At 41.7% G+C, this 17,187-nt stretch overlaps 1 protein-coding gene and 1 long non-coding RNA gene across 4 annotated transcripts in view; one reads left to right on the top strand and one right to left on the bottom strand.

Annotated features, from left to right (window-relative positions):
• The window catches only part of LOC105196220, a 103,696-nt gene extending 93,208 nt beyond the window's left edge, over positions 1–10,488 (top strand). For all 3 annotated transcript variants that reach the window (XM_011162029.3, XM_039457567.1, XM_011162028.3), the window contains exons 3-4: positions 3,556–3,708; positions 7,293–10,488. In XM_011162029.3, the coding sequence (XP_011160331.1) occupies positions 3,556–3,708; positions 7,293–8,330 (1,191 nt within the window). In that variant the 3' untranslated portion in view covers positions 8,331–10,488. The remainder of the gene's footprint in view (positions 1–3,555; positions 3,709–7,292) is intronic.
• LOC120359574 overlaps positions 1–17,187 on the bottom strand; it is a 173,214-nt gene that overhangs the window by 17,646 nt on the left and 138,381 nt on the right. The window lies entirely within an intron of this gene.

Here is a 17,187-nt window from a genome sequence, read left to right as displayed (position 1 = left end):
TGTCCGCGCGCGCGATTCGCGGCGTCCCGACGCTGAGCGGCGCGGCGCAACGCGATTCCCTCGTGAATTTTTTTAATCCGCTTCGCCGGTCGCCGTGTCGCGCTGTTTTCTCCCCTCGGCATTGCGCTGCGGCGGCATCGACGGCGGCACAGCACAGCGGCGGCAACGTTCGGGTTCGTTTAAAATGCAAACTCATTCGCGGTCCGCGGGGGCTTTAAAAACAGCCGCTATACCTATCTGGATTTTCGTTTGCCGCGCCGCGCCGCGCCGCAAACTTGGCCCCGCCGGGTCTTACGCGCTTCATATAGGGATTTATGGCGGCGCTGACGCGTTTCTATTCTGGACCGTCTCCGAGCGTCAGACGGAACATCTCCCTCCCGAAGCGTTCTTTCTTCACCGTGTATCGCATCGTACTTAGAATGCCTTCGTCGCGATCTTCTTGGCGAATCGCTCGATCAAAAAGGACTATAGGTAAAATTGATCGAAATTATTCCACGTCGATTGACGCATTTTTTAAATTACACTCACGCGCACTTTGACTCATTTTACGCTTCAAATTTTATTTTATTTTTCATTTTTCTTCGACTTTTATGTAATTTTATTGGAATCAAAGACTGTGAAAAATATTAGATTTCAAAGCTAAATTATAAGAATATAACTTTCACCTAACACTTCTAATAATCTTGTTATTGTAAAATAAAGAAATGCTGGTCTCTGATTATTAGCAGCAAATAATTTATGTAGCGCACAAAAGATCTTCCTACTAGAAGTTGCCTTTTTATTCTGTGCACAGAATAAATTTGTTGTCTCGGACATTTTACATTTTGCAAGGTGTCACGCGATTTTTCTTCTGAAATTCTCGTTTGCCAGATAAAAGAGAGTTGCACTGCTTCCCTCTGTTTTTCCTAAGAACGGACGATTCTTTCAGATCTTGAATCTATGTGTGTCGCGCTTTTTTTTATCCACTATTCTTTTTCAGCAACTGCGCTCCAGAAAGATTTTTGCCCGTATTTCAGTTACTTGATTAACACCTCACGATCCCGAACGCGATTTCCGCATCGCAAAAAGAAAAGACTCAGAATCGCGTTTAGCGTTAGAAATGAATGCGGGTCTTCCCTCGTATCTTTATCTCGAAAGAGAGACGCTGGCGAAAGGGAGATCGGGCTCTCCGGCTTTCCTGGTAATTTGACAGTGCGATAAAGCCAGTTCTACGCTCCTTTGACCGGGAGGATGTTGATTCAACGACCCATTACACGATGCATTAGATAATCGTCTAATCATTGACGCAGATGTACGTTGTAAGTAAAGGTGAGAGCGAGATGCGCTTAATTAGCTTGGCCGTAATAACGCGGAGCGACACTGAGGGCAGCTCGGATAAAGGGCTAAATTTATCCCCCGATAGTTCTTTGAGCCCCTTTGGTTGGGCACTTATCGTATGCGCGCACGCACTTCCGCGTTTTAATCCTCTGACGTGGTGCTCGGTGCCTACCGCATTTAAAAGTTCTATATATAATAACAATAATGAAGATATAAAAGTATCTAAAAGCTACGATAAGACAATTATCAGCATCAGAGGAGGTTCTTTTGTATTCCAAAGATATGTGTGAGAAACTTAACTTTGAGATAGAACAGCAAATGACGATCGACACTACCGACGTGTTCTAAATAATCAAGTGAGAATACAACAAGAATAAAAAATGTAGTTAATTTAAAAGATACATTTTATACGACGATATTTCGTATCTGTATTTAATGCATCTTAAGTAACGCGTGATTATTTCCACGAAAAATATTACGTTATACATATTCGTCAATAAAATCTCCCTTTCGACTCTCTGACTAACGAACTTTTAAATGAATGTTCGTATTTGTGTCTGTGAACATAAATTCGAGGTAACATCGATACCGATTGATTTTCTATTAATCTCCTTTTATTCTGTATCTTCATCGGATTTGGAGCAATTAAAGGAAGTTTTTCCGCGATAATCGAAAATCGTTTGAATTGCACATTAGATTCATTAACGTCGTACTTAAATTCGAAGAGGGCAGTCATTAAGTTCAAGCGAGCACGATTTTTTCCTCGGATTTGCGAGTGTGCTCGGATAGGCGTCGCTATTGTTATCCCGCTTGACCACAGCCACTTAAGCCCGTGCGCTAAACTCCACGAGTTCAACTTTACCCTTCAACAGGTGTTTAGGGAAATACAATAATGTCGCGCATGCGCGCCGAACTTCTTGAGGTCGCAAAGTTCGCTGGAACAATCTGACCGCGACCATGCCCGCGGGCGATGCCGGTACTTAGGACGAGATTAATTAAGATTACGCAGGATGCGCCGCGGTTCTCAACCCCGGCCCGGACAGGGACAAGTAAATTTCGTGCGGTTGATGAGGAATTCCGTTAATGTATGCGAGATGAGAAACTACGAAGCTTGATTAGGAAGATGCATTGTAAGATAAAGTCCAAGATCAGTTTATCTTAATCAGGCTGAACGAAATCCTAATTCGAAGGGAATACAACTTGTTTTTTTTTTACAGAAAAATATATTATTAAATAACTTTTTACAATATCGTGATATATTTACCGATGCTACGTGTGGTAGAAGAATAAAATTCATGAGAAAAGTTTTTCTTTACAATCACATTTGGTAAAATACGGAAACCCATTTTTTTAGCATGGATAATGTAGGAAAACGTAGATAGCAGATGATATTAGCATAATACGATATATTTGATCTTGTTATTTTTACAGTTTTACTAAAATCTTAAAGTTAATGTTGCAAAAATTGCAATTATAATTAAAAATCTTTCTGTTAATTGATGTAACAAGTGAAGTCTACTTTACCGACAGCAGATAATGGTATTTTAGGCAAGAGCTTGCTAATAGTCGGTAAAGTAGACAGTCGAGGTCGACGTCGGTAAATTGGTGTTGGTGAACTAACGCGTTTGCCAATTGGGAAAGCTTCAAGGGAAGTTCCAAGTTACTTTCTAGGCAATAGATGGCGTCAGAATATAATTCTTGAAAAGCTTCAAAAATACAAATACATTTATGAGTAAAAATCTTGACTAACCTTTAGCTGACACACTGGGTGTCGTACACCCAGCCCGTTTATAAAAATGCTTCATAAATCGTTCGCTGCTTCTCTTCTGAATATTTTGAATATATTCAACCTTTCGATTTTCGTACCTATTTAATCTTTTTCTTGACTTTCTGGCATTTCAATTTTTAAAAAATGTTTAAATTTTATGTTTTACATACCGAGATATACGCAATTGAAAATGGTCAGATGACGTACATCCATGTATAGCAAAATATAGAATTCAATATAGTGCGTTAGATGAGAATTAATAATAGAATATTTTATTCTCTTATTATATGGAAAAATATTATTGAACTGTCGAAAAAACTATTAAAAACTATTCGAATTCCTAATAGAGTCTCAATAGTTTTTTCGGCAGTCCAATAGTATTTTTTCACGAGAGTTGTATATTAAAATTATTATTCGCACATAATGAGTCGAACATACTTTTTACTAATTTTATTTGATTCTGTTCACAGGCGTTAAATGGTGCCGAAGGTACGGTTCCACCTGGAAGAGTGTACAAGAAAGTCGCGATTGTGGAAAATTTTTTCGACATCATTCACGCCGTTCACGTTGATCTCGAAGGACGTCCTGGGAAACATGCTGGTCAGAAGCGTACCTATAGAACGGTAAGCTGCGACTATAATTTTAAATTGCAATTTAAAAAAAAATTGTATTTAGTTTTGCAAACATTTTGTTGCAAACATATACATTTAATATACGAAAGAAGTAAACATTTTATTTTATTGATTTAAAACTTCAGATGTACGCTAGTTAAACTCCGATTTTTTAATTAAACACGGAAGTTGATGATATTTCGGATTGTCGAGGCGCAATCTCATCTCCGCGTAAACAATGTCACTCATTGTCAGCATCCGACTCTTTGGTACAAGGCGCGGCACTAACGTCGACTATTCGTCGATCCGCGAAGCGATCGAATTCCGAATTCGGTCGCTATCGGCAAAACGCGGTGAATTCCTGCATGGTTGCCCGCGACACGCGATATTTACCGTTCCCGAAGGAAGGCATCGAGGCGTTCAAGCGTCGAACACTCGATACCACACGTCATCTCACATGTTCCGGCGCGCATTCGCGTAAACCTCTCTCCTGGGTATCATATCTGTTCTCTCTCTTTCTCTCTCTCTCTCCCTTCCTCCCTCTCTTTCTATCTCGCACCCTCAGCACGCTGTCTCTTTCTACCCTTCATCGTCGGCCCCTGCGACCACCCTCCCACTCTTCGGCCTCCCATCCTCTCTTCTCTCCTCTCTTTCTCTCTCTCTCTCTCTCTCTCTCTCTCTCGCACGCCGCGATCTGCTTGTGATTCAAAACCTCAGGACACTTGTTGCATTGCCTGCTTACTCACACACTCGAGCGTTTGCGCGACGGTGGAACTGTTTTACGTTCAAGTCGGCGTTAGGCGGCGGGATTCATCGGCTCCAGAGTGGAGAGCCCGCGTTATGTCACGGTACCGCGTTGCGCAACGCGATACCACTACCGCTGCGTCAGGGATGGTGGATTTCGAGTTGATGCTGTTACATCGCAAAGCTTACAGAATTGACCGATTCGGTGTATGCAATTCGCCTTTGATGACTCGCACCTTTAATGCGCGTCGTTCGATCGGCACGTTACAGCGCGTACCACGCACAATTTGCCGTTTCGAAGTTAATTGGAAGTCAATCTTCCTGTAATTGAGCGAGTAACTTCCGCTAAGAATTTCGATGAAAGCCATGCAGCTGAAATTATATTTAGGAATCATTCATATCGATTTAGGTTTAATGTGAAATTTCTTGCACTGAGAGAAAACAAAATAGTTTTGGCAACTATGAATTTGACAACTCGGAAATTTAAGTACGTGTTACTAGTTTTACGAAGTAATACGTTCAGTAGTACTAAATACGTAAAAAATATAATTACTGCAACAATTTATGTACATTATTAATTGATAGTGAAACAGTGACTCAACTACATTACACAGTTATAACGATTTTATACATATAAGTTATAACAATTACATTTTTCTAGTTAAGACAATTGTTTTTTTTTTTTTTTTTAATGAAGCATAATATTGTAATAACTGATTAATTATTTACTATAACATACTTTGACATCATCAATAATATATTTTTCGTTGAGATTATTTTGTATAGATATATAGAATGATGAAACCGATTAAATATTTGATCAAAATAATTATGACAGCAGTGATGGTGTAGCATATATCAAACCAAATGTTAGGAGAGAAGAACGAAAGATCTCAGCAGGCTCAATTTTTTCGACACCTACATTTGTATTACTATTTTTTTGTAGTTATCTAACAAATGGTTATATATTCTTAGTTTATATAATTTGTTTTTATTCTTATTATAAATTCATAATACATAGTTGAGGCGTTCTTGTAGCTATCAAATTTTTAATTGCTAATACGACTTTCTTTCTGAACGTAAATTTCGATTTAGAAGAGTAAAGAGTAAAAGATGTGAAACGTGAAAAACAGTTATGTAGCACGAGAAGTTAAATGAAGATTTTGTGTACTTAATTTACAACAATCTTTAGTTTCGTTATACAGCACAAATGTATTACCAGACACAAAATTAGATATTTATCAGATAAACAGCTGTCATTTGTTCACAACAGCAATGCGATGTATTATTATCATCATCGAAAAATATTCTAGTGGTCCAATAATTTATTTTCGTGTTGCAATTACTCTGATGCAATCCGTTGACTTTTTACAAATTCAAATAGAAATATTGACGAACTTTTCGAGTAACAAGTCGATTGGAAGTGGATGCGATACATTGTCACGGGTTTTCACCTAAGCGACACGCCTTTTTTTCTTGCTCCGTCTGAATTCGTTACGAGGTTTCGGATAAGTCTTATCGAATTACTACATTTTTCTACAGAACTAGTGCAGTTGTACGCACACGTACACATCAACCTCCGTCGGTTTTCTAGGTCTCTCACGGAGGCTGCCATCCTTCATGATTAAGTTATGCCACTCCCCCTCTCCCTCGAGGCTTCCTTAGAGAGAAACGTTTCTTATTAAGGGGCGGGGAACATCCCTCAGGCAGAACACCTCCTCTCGCAGAAGACATCAAAGTTCCGTTATACTGCTCATGAATTTTCCCCAGTGGGCGTCGCGCGTAAAACGCCGCCACGTGACAGCGATACGTTCGCCCGGAAAGTGGCAAGGACCATTCGCGCGCGCATTAACGCATCGATTGACAATGGTAGTTGTGTATTATTGCCGCACGAACGTGCACTTAGGTGCGGCGCGGCGCGGCGTCTCGACCGAGTGAAATTGGTTAATTGCCTGATCGTACGGTGTTTCTGCTTGAATATATACCGCAAGCGCGCAACGTTCGAGAGGCGCGGAGAACGAAGATCTGATCGATACATTCTCAATATAGATCCTTCGCCGATGTCTCTGTCGCATGAAACGTAGTTTAGTATTAACAACTCATTCCATCCGTATTATCTTATTTTTCTGCAGGAGGGAAGCTCTGCCGAGAGCTATTTCATCTATAGAAATTATATTAATCATAAATAATGAACGTATTTCTATCTCGTTTCGAAGAGAATTCATAATAGATTAGAAATTAAAATTTTTTTACAATAAACTTAATTACTGTTAAATTCAAGCGTAACTTTAGCAAAGGAAAAGAAAATACGAAAGAAAAGTCAAAAACGAGCAATGATTAAGATATAAAATAAAAATTATTTATTTATACGTCTACGAATAATAAATACAGAACCTTTCGACTATACTCACAGTTATTAAACTAATTATGCAATTAAACTGATGTAATAAAAAGAAATAGTAATTAGAGCTTAATAATTGAAACAATGACACATTGGATTAAATAGATAAAAAGAAGAATGTTTTTTTCTTTTTATTGCGATTTGTCTCATTATTATTGTTCTAATAGTTTAATTGTAGTTAGTATTTAAACATAGTCGAAAGATTCTGTTTTATCATTATTAAACGTATGAATAAATAATTTTACATCTTATAATCATTGTTTGTTTTTTTTATCTGTCTTTCTCGTATTTTCTTTTGCAAAGTTAAAATTGTTAAAGTAGCGCGATGCAGAATTAAAGTCTCATTAAATGGTAGAGAGCAAACGGAGATTTTTCTTCAAGTATATTTAAGGTTGAAGTTTGAACCGTTCTAACGAAAGCGGTCTCCCGCCTCTCCCTCTCTGTGTTACAGATTACAGAGACGTACGCATTTCTACCCCGAGAAGCGGTAACGCGATTTCTACTGGGTTGCACGGAATGCCAGCGGCGTCCACGGACGCCCAGTCCGACGAACTTATCTAATCAGCCACAGTCTACGCAGTCAGCGACGCTCGGGTCGACGTCAACTCCGCTGAGCTCGAATCCCGTCACTCTCGCGACCTCCTCGTCGTCGTCGTCGTCGTCGTCGACGACGACGCCGTCTTCGTCGGTGCAAAGTAACCTTAAGTCGCGCAACAGCAATCAACATGCGTCGTCGGAGGGTAAAAACTTGCACAACTACAGGCACCAAAAGCATCACAAGACCAGCGGCGCTGGCGCCACTGCGGACTCAAAACTCGACAAAGACAAAGATGAGAAGTACAATCCGCTGAGTATCACGAATCTACTGAAGAAGGAGCCGGTGAGCAGTGGTTATCTCGCGAGTTCGGACGCTTTGCCGGAATCGAGGAGAACACCGGAGTCGGATCGAGCGAGCTCGAAGAGCTCGGCGTCGTCAAAGAGAAAACGGATGCTGCCGGAGGGACGGACGCCCTCGCCGCAACCCAGCCAGCCGTTGCCGAGGCCCTGGAGTCCCGGGCTGGACCCCAAGAACACGCCCATCGACTACAGCTTACCTATCACCACTTCGTACTTGAAGCATCAGCAGAGACTGATGCTGCAGGAGAAGAACAAGGAAGCCGCCTGGAATGCGCTGAGGGAGGGAATACACTCCGAAACGACGGAGTCGAAGGCCGTCTCGACCGTCGCGACGCCGCTCGTCGAGGAGACCGAGAGCACCGAGAGGGAGAGGTTCTCGCCGGCCACCGGCCTGATCGACACGAACCTCAATTTATTGGCAACCATCCAGCATCTGCATTGTCAAGTGATGCTGGCGCTCACCGAACGACTGAGACCATCGTTGGCGGTGCCGAGCCCTTTAGTTCTACCATCGACTTCGCCCAATGTTCTCGTGGGCACGATGATGATGGGCACGGAGGTGTCAGTCCAGACGGGAGAGAATCATTCGTGAATCAATCGTCGGTGCGAGGAGAAGAAGAGAGTGAATCGATTTTCACAGTGATTTTTCCCTCTCCCGGAGGTGCGTAAATAGCAATGAGTTACGATTATCAAGAAACAAGATTAGCGTTTCCGTGAGCAGAATGAATTCGCGTCGATACAATACTGCCTGAAAGTCTCGCATATATCGAGATTTTAATTCGTTCTAGACATCGCGTTCGCGATAAAAAGATTAAGCCGATCAGACAACGGAAGTCTGTATTTACCGAAAAAAAAACACGCGTTAAAATTCGTCCACCCTATTTGCGTTTCCGTCGCGATCACGCGGTTTACACGAGGCTCCGCCTCGTACAAAATGTCGATCGCGGTCGCTCTTCATCTTTAATTCGTTCCTAAATACGTATCCGTTTGACGCGCGCGATTGCGAATACAGCGCGACGTCTACTTACCGTCTCGTTCTCCCCCGCACTTTAGCCGAGGAGCGAAACGACAGATAAACGCAATTACATATTGAACCGGACGGGATCGATTATTGTCGTCGTACTTGTGTCACACATTTCATCCGAGCGGGCCGACCGGCCTGACGTTTGCTCGCGTCCAACGTCGGTCGGCGCCTAATATAGACGACGGACCAAGCGAGCGAAATAATTCCCCAGGTCTGTCGAAATACGGGTCGATGTGTCAGGGATTCGCGCGGCGCTTTCTATGTCCGATATTTAGAGATCCGTTACGCGGAGAGTGGATCACGATCCGACGGCTGTCGCCGGACTCGGTTCCGAATCGATCCATTCCAGGCGGGGCAAAAGAGCGATAGTCCGCGCGGCGACACCGCGAAGGTCTTGAATATTCAACGAGCCAGCGAGACGGGGAGGGAGGGTGAGGTAAAAAGAGTGAGAGAGATAGATAGAAAAGGAGATCCGATTTCTCGTTTTCGGGCGTCATCCGATGAATTCGACAACATTCGGCGTCGTTGTCGACCTGACGAATTGTCTTTTATCTTTTAGGACGCGCGACGATTCGCCTCCTCGCGACTAATTATAACGCGCTCCAAAATGGGCGACTGATATTCCAAGATGAATGATGAACTCTTTGAATTTTACGGCTCGTTTTCTCGTAACGGAAATATCTCGGCGCTAATAATTTCTGTGTTATAAATCATAAAAACAGATCGCGCGAATTAAACTTCGGGGCGATAAATAAGTAATGTAATATTACCTGTCGATACTGTTCAATCTTTCAGAGGACGAATTTTCTTGTAACAGAATTTTATTTAAGACTCGTTGGAGGGAAATGGAGGAAATTTTTCCGTGGGTAACATGCACGTCGAGAGACGAAACGCGTTTTATTTTCTTTTTTTTTGTCTATTTAAACGGTATAATGCCCTCGCAATCTCAGACGGTCTGAATTAATGTCGGTTGATGCGCGATCAGGTAACATCTCATTGACGAGAAAAGGGCCGGTTGCATCTAGCCGGTATCTCGTTCTACCTTGTAATCGTAATAATGTTATCGCGTATAATTACACACAATGGGAGGGTATTCGAGGCGAGTCCGAGCGCGCGACTCGTCTCGTCCCATCTCGTCTTGTCGCGTTTCGCTGAACCGGTTGAGATCCGGTGTTATCCGTAGCCCGCAAATTTCTCTCTTACGTTGTACTAATTATCATTTTATTGCCATTATCAACGCGGCGACTTTTTGGCGATACTGCGTCGGAACTGCCTGATGGAACACGTTATTTCAAATAAAAAAAATTGAAAATCCATTTTATATCCATCTTAAAGCTGAGCATTATCGTTATATTAGCGTAACTTTTTTTACCTTGTTTTATTTTTAAAATCTTCATGCTTTTTACACTTTGTTTTTAAAATAGAAACATGAAATTTCATTAAATGACATTTCAGATTCATGTGTTCGTTCTTTTAAAATGGGTATCGATACGATACTAATTTAATTGAGATTTACTTTTGGAAAACTAGAGATAAACGACTGGTTTCTCTTGGTTTCGTGAAAATTCCTTGCACGTGACTAAAGTGACAGGAGACATACCCCCGTTTCGTGAAATAACTTGTTCACTTAGCCATCGTTGCGGATCCAATACCGACTATATACCAAAGGCAACGTCACTTCGAGCTCTCGCTTTGAGCGCGACTGTCGTCTTCGTAGAGCAAACCGCAGGTAAGACGAATCGGTTGCAGTTAGAAATCGATTGTTTCTCGCATCGAGACCACGGCGACGGTCCTCGGGCGGCGAAATCCGTTTCGTGTCTGATTGTGTGTACGTAGCCTAGCTCCTTCTCCCCCATGTATGATATTACTCGAAGTAGCTCGTCTTTCGTGTACGATATATAGCGCGTTGTTAGCCGGTGAAGAAAACGGCGAGGTACACCGGTAAAATAGGCCTTAAGGTGTGCTTGCAGAAAAAACAAGATGTTTGTACTAGAAGTTCGATAATTGTCGTGAAAGTAGACAAGGGTTAAGAATCCTTGAGAGTGTCGTCGCATTGGACATATTATATTATATATACATATACATATATATATGTATATATATATACATTATTTTGTACATAATCGTTGTATCATAGTGCGTATAGTCTATATCAAGCAAGACCGCGCGATTGTATTATTACTGGCAGCGATCGTTCTTTTATTACGGATTACATTTTGCGTTATTATTATTATTATAATGATCATGAATGACTACTATTTTTACCGTCATTGCTCTTATCGCTCTCTCTTATCGTTATTTTATTATAATTATTATTAATTATTATCACATGAGTATTGTATTACTGTATTAATATTATTATATTTAAATTGTGCGCGCGGAACAGATGGGAAAATATATGAAATTGAAATACTCGAGAATACTGCATACGTAACTCACATCGTATCCAAAAAAAGTGCATCTTTTTCTATCTCCCTCTGTTTTATATTTTATAATTTTCAAATTCCCCCTCTTACTTCTCTATTTCTGTATTGCCTTATAATTAGTGTTTTATCATTCAAGTTGATTGAATATATATTCTAGCAAAAAAAATCTGTAAAAATTGACGATTGTTCATTTCTAGCAGGTTTGCATCTTGTTGTAACGTGACGTTGCATATATAATATCACGGGATATTCCGTGCAGGATTATGAATATATTACATGTGGGCTGTAAAGAAGGAGTAGATCGCTCAACTATGTACGTTTCATCTTAATGCAAATTATGTGAGGTAAGTATGAATTTTATTTATATGCAATCGGGATTTCGAAATGTCCGTAAAGCTCTGATCGATCGATGAATATGTACAATAGATCGAAGAGGAACGGGTCGATCTTGCACTCCACGCGCGCACAACGAACGCAATTGACACCTCACCCTTCTCCCCCTTCCTCTTCCACCTTCTGCCCTGGTAGTAGATAGAAGCAGTCGCTTCGGCGTCTGACGCACTTTAATATCGCGAACAAAGAGGACGAAATGATCGTGTTGCCTTTAACAAAGGAGAGGGAAGGCAGCGTCGACGACTCACCTGCTTTCTCTCTGTCTCTCTCTCTCTCTCTCTCTCTCTCTCTCTCTCTCACCGTGGAGCGAGGAGATCGTTTCTCGGAGAGGAGGCACCATAGGTAATGCAGTCTTTACTCATCCGGCTGTTGCCAACGTTGTAGCGACCTCGTTCCATCAACTTCTACGCGTTCCCCCTAGCTAGCTATCTCCTTCGTTTCCTCTTTCTCTCCTCTCCTTTCGCTTTCTCTCTTTCTGCCTCTCGTACGTTGTCTCACTCTTTCCCTCTCAGCCCTCAGCCCTCAGGAAAACTCAACCCCCTACCCCCAGTTCCAATAAGGCTGCCGCCTCCACCTCGTTTCCACCTCCTGCTCTCCCTCAGCCACCCTGCTCTGCTTTTCACCCTCTGCTTCCCTCACGTGCTCGCTCCCCCGACTCCGTCTCCCTTTTCCTCTTTCTCTCTCTCTCTCTCTCTTCTCTCTCTCTCTGTTTCCCTCTATCTCTTTCCTTTCTGCGCACCCTCAAGCAACCCTCCGTCGTACCCTAAAGCCCCGCTTCCACGGAAGAGCCAAGCCTCTCTCGCGCTCTCTTCGCCACGGCATTGTTGCTATCGATTCGGACTTGGAAACGTGTTTTTCTTCGGATATTTCGTGGCCACCGTCGGTTACGACCGCTGCCGCTCGACCGGATAACGAGGATTCTAGGAAGGCGGGTGTATGTCCGACCCTCGAGTTCACCCTTTTTCACGTCTCTTTCTACGTCTCTCTGAGTTTCCACGTTACCACCTTCGCCGTTATATTTCCCGCGCGTAAATGCGGCGCGCCTTTTGCGCCCGCGATAAATATTTGATTTTACGTGCAAATTTCGTGCATTTGTTTCTCTCGTTTTCATTCGTATATTTTTGCTTTCCCCGAAGCCTGTTTACCTCATCTCTGCCGCATTTGTACATTTGCCATATTTACGCAAAAAATTAATTTTATAAGCGACGGAGCGTGATTCAAATCTAAGACGGATAATAATAAAATTGATACAATTTTACTCGGTACTGTTTTCTAATTATCGTAAATAATATTTACTGTTTACTGATGAACGTTTTACATGTAGCATGGCAGCGAGCAAATTAACACGAGTCGTTTATTTTAAAGAATTTTTTATACTTATTTTCCTCTTTTTTTCTCTCGTTAAATTTATTTTTCATACTAAGTCTTTTCATATTAGTCTCGAGTCTTTTGATTATTAAAAATCACATAAACGCGCCAGTTATGTATCCCAACGTATACATACATATATATAAAAAAATATTGTGAATATTTCGAATTACAGTTATTCCTTCTCGTCGCGTTGCAAATTGCTTTTATTACTTTATCGATTTTCGGTTATTTTGCTCCCGGTGTCCGCCTCTATATCAGAGCGCTAGTCGTGATCTGACAATTCGATACGTCGCCAGCGGAGTTTGACGCGATGAGAAACTCCCATTAGACTCGATGGCCGTAAGCTGCGTTCCCTCAGAGGTAGACTCGAACCACTTTCGTCGTCTTTGTTACGCCGAGATGTTCGCCGGCTTGGCTTCGATTGTTTCGCAAAGGCCATTGAGGAACCCGTGCCACTTTACAAAGCTGACACGTCGCTGCAAATAGACAACCGGGACGCCCGGCGGCGAAATAAGGAAATCGCACGAGAGATTTCAACGAACGTTACGATATTAAGCTGCACGTTCTAATGCCAACTGCATTTGCGTGCGACACTCTCGCGACCTTTTATCAAATGTCTGAGCTTGCGCTCCTAGAGCAGTTTAAACGCTTAAACATTTACTGAAATTTCTTTTTATTTATAACAAAGCTTAAGAATCGTGTTTGCAGCAAATACAAAAAAAAGGACGCGACGCATATTTCTCATACTTATATCGTAGTATTTAAATATCACATTTGTTGAAGTATTATTTTACGTTTAAAAAAACTCTTTGCACTTTTATTAAAAAAAATAAAAAAAAATAAAATTATGCGTCCTACGTCGTATTTATTTTTAAATCATGTTTTTCAGATTATTTTAGAATAAGAGATTTTACGTTGATACATTGTGGATATACAAGTATTATTTTTATACGAGGTTCCGCATTAATTCAGTCCATGGTGATTTAATCGATTAAAGTTGCGCAAAAGTCGGCTGCCTCGAATTGAGATCGAGTGACGTCGAAGAACGTCGGAGATTTCAACGATCGGCCATACTTTGGCCGGTGTGCGCGTACATGCAATCCGCCGATGCGTCGCGAAGAGTGCGCCATTGTCTCGCGATATATTCGTCGTTCATCGCGCTCCCATAATTCTCGTTTCCGATGGACCATCCGATTAAGGTGCGTCCCCCGCGCAGTCCCCCATGACCCGTAGTGGCGATATTACTGGGGGCTTAACTCGATCGAACGGCGATTTAACATTTCACCCTCGTTGGCTCGCGCGACGTATGTGACGTCCATTGTCCTATGGGGATTCCGATTAAAAGAGAAAGAGAGGCAGAGAGAAAAGAAAAAGGTTTTCATGGACGAATAGTGGCGAGAGTTGGAATTTTGCGAGCGATTTTAAATTGATGAAGCGGAAGGTAAGTGATGACATTATATTATTGAATTAGTTCTTTGATGTTCTCTGACGCAACAATAAATCTCGGTAGTCTCAGTGATCACGATAAGTAAAAAATAATTTCTCTTCTTTAATTTCTGGAAAATTGTTTGTCAACGTCGGAGACTCTTTTTATTAAAGGTATAATGTAATTACAAGAAATGTTTCTCATTTTAATGCTCCGACGATTGCACAATGCAACTTAATAAAAAAATAAAAAAAAAAAATAAAAAAAACGTAATAGTTATACGATAAAGACAATTCGCTATTGATTAGGTATTTGGAATGAAAGATAAGAGAAATGAGCATGTTGCAATCAATATCTTTGATCTTCTCTTTCTGAAATATCGCGACAGTATTTTCGAGAATTTACGAAGAACATTGTGAGAATTATCGACATCGATCGTAAATGCGTCAAACAAACAGAATCATATGGCCATTTACGAGCTTAGACTCGAACTTCCGTATGACACCTTTTCTCATCGTTTTTAGCGTATAATAATTTAACATTGATCGAAATTCAAACTAATTAAGCTAATTTGAACTATTATCATTTTTTTACACACATACACATATATATTATTTGATAAAGTTTTTATTTATACGTGTATGCAGGGTGTTTCGAAATTTACGAACCAAAATATTGTAGCAAGAAAAATCTTTAAAAATTATGTATAATATTTATAAATGTTTATTTCAAATAATATTTTTTGAGAGATATAAAAATTGAAATCTGGTTAATTACAAACTACATTTAGACTGTGAGTCGCATAAGCGATTGTATTAATGATCGCATGATAGGCAACCGTTTAAACATTATCTTTGATAGATCAGCTTTAAGCTCTCACATCTTAATAATTACCGCATGAAAAAAGATCTACAAATAACTATTTTATTTTTCGAGAACTTTCTTATTACGGTATTTCAATTCACGAATTTCGAGACACTTAATATATGTATAAGAATATTTTATACTTATTATTCTCAAAAAGTTTTTCACAAAGAACGCGAGAGGCAGAATAATTTATTTTATATTAGTATCTTGCGTTGCAAAAATATATAGTACTTTGATTAAATTGCACAAAATTCAGCAACATATGCAATAGATGTAATAATTAGAAATTCCTTACTTTTATATTATTTTGAAAATACAATTGCAACGTACGCATTGAATATTCACAGAATAAGCTCGCGCGATACCTGAAATTCAGCGAAAGCGTCACGCGGTCGACAAAGCGGGCAGAAGCGCGAAAGATGAAAATGGGCTGAAGACTCGGGGGTGGTAGCTCGTCAACGGTACTGTCGGCTATTGCAATTCGTATCGCGAGTCGTGCGGGAAGATCTCTTATTTTCTCGTTGTATCCGACGAAACCTACCTATATCCTGGAACGTCTACCCTCGTTCCGAACTACTATCCCCGCGTACCCTCGTAGCAACAGCAGCGGCGACGGCAGTCCTCTTCGTGTTCTCTCGACGTCCGACTCCGGCGGCTCTATCCTCCACGGAGGAGGAGGAGGAGGAGAAAGAAGAGGAGGAGGAAGAGGAAGCGGAGGGAAGGAGGAAAGGAGGATGAGGAGGATAGTGCGCCGAGCTCTAGAATGTAAGGGATGATTTTGGAGATAGCTCGAGGGTCGCTCTGGTACGTAGGAGTTGTAGGTTGGCGGACGGGGTGGCGCGCGGGGATAGGGAACGGTCGGGTCGAGACGAGTGGTATAGGAGAGAGCTGCCACGGTTAGAGAGGACAGAGAGAAGGCAGAGGGCGAGGGCGAGAGAGGGAGGAGAGGTCGGAGGATATACCGGGGAGTAGTACGGAGGGTGGTGTGGGTTTGCGAAACGGGGGCTGCGATTGGGATGCCTCCACGCGCGCGGGACGGGGGAGGGAGGGTTGGTTTGAAGCTCGGGGAGGCAAGCGCGGGGCGCGACGGGGATGGAGGTGAGTCTGTGGAGTCTCAGGAGGGTGAGTTTGGCGCCGAGGTGTCGGCCTTTCTCTCCGGTGCTGCATGCGTGTGGGTTTCTCGTGTATGTGTATTCGCGCGCTCACACGCGCGCGTTGGATGCTCGTAGCTGCGCGCGCGGTGACTGGCTTGCTCAAATTTAAATAAATGATCCGCAGATGCACGCGGTGCTGCGTTACGCGACAACATTGATCTAGGCGATCGCCTTGCGGTTCGGGTAATTGGCATTCGCGACCGACAATGAGCGGGCCGATAGCGGGCGATATCGATCGGCGCCAATGAGCGCGATGTAGGTTACGGGATATAGCGGACAGACGTGTACACGTTGAGCGCGATAGTAGGCGGTAGGTAGATACAGCTGGCAAGGAAGTTTATTGGGATTTCAGGAGATCAAACCAGGAAACCTATTTCTCACCTTCCAACCTTTCAGTCTACGACTTTGTTTCACTCTTTAACGGAAAGCGTGAATCGAGGCGAGTGAACGTAATAAGAACTTTAATAAATATTAAACAATTGGCAAATCTAAAGACTCTGTATAGAAATTCTCAATAAAAAATTTCAAGGCGAAGTTTGACCAATAAGAGTCATTGTATCTAATAAGTGTGATGCGGATCTACAAATGAAGAGAAAGCGAACCGAAGAGGACTCGAAACGTTTGCGTATTAATGTAAATTTACTGTCTGTTAGCGTCGGATGAACGCCGTTTACCAACGTGTTTAATTGTTAATAAATTATTATATGCACATAAACACCATGTGCTGACTCTTATTGATCAAACTTTGCCTTGAAATTTTTTGTTGAGAATTTAATAAGTGTGTCGCG

This window comes from Solenopsis invicta, chromosome 14 (assembly GCF_016802725.1).
Source record: "Solenopsis invicta isolate M01_SB chromosome 14, UNIL_Sinv_3.0, whole genome shotgun sequence".
NCBI classification, from domain to species: Eukaryota; Metazoa; Arthropoda; class Insecta; order Hymenoptera; family Formicidae; genus Solenopsis; species Solenopsis invicta.
The sequence above is the reverse complement of the archived record's forward strand: the minus strand, read 5'-3'. Positions and strand labels throughout refer to the sequence as shown.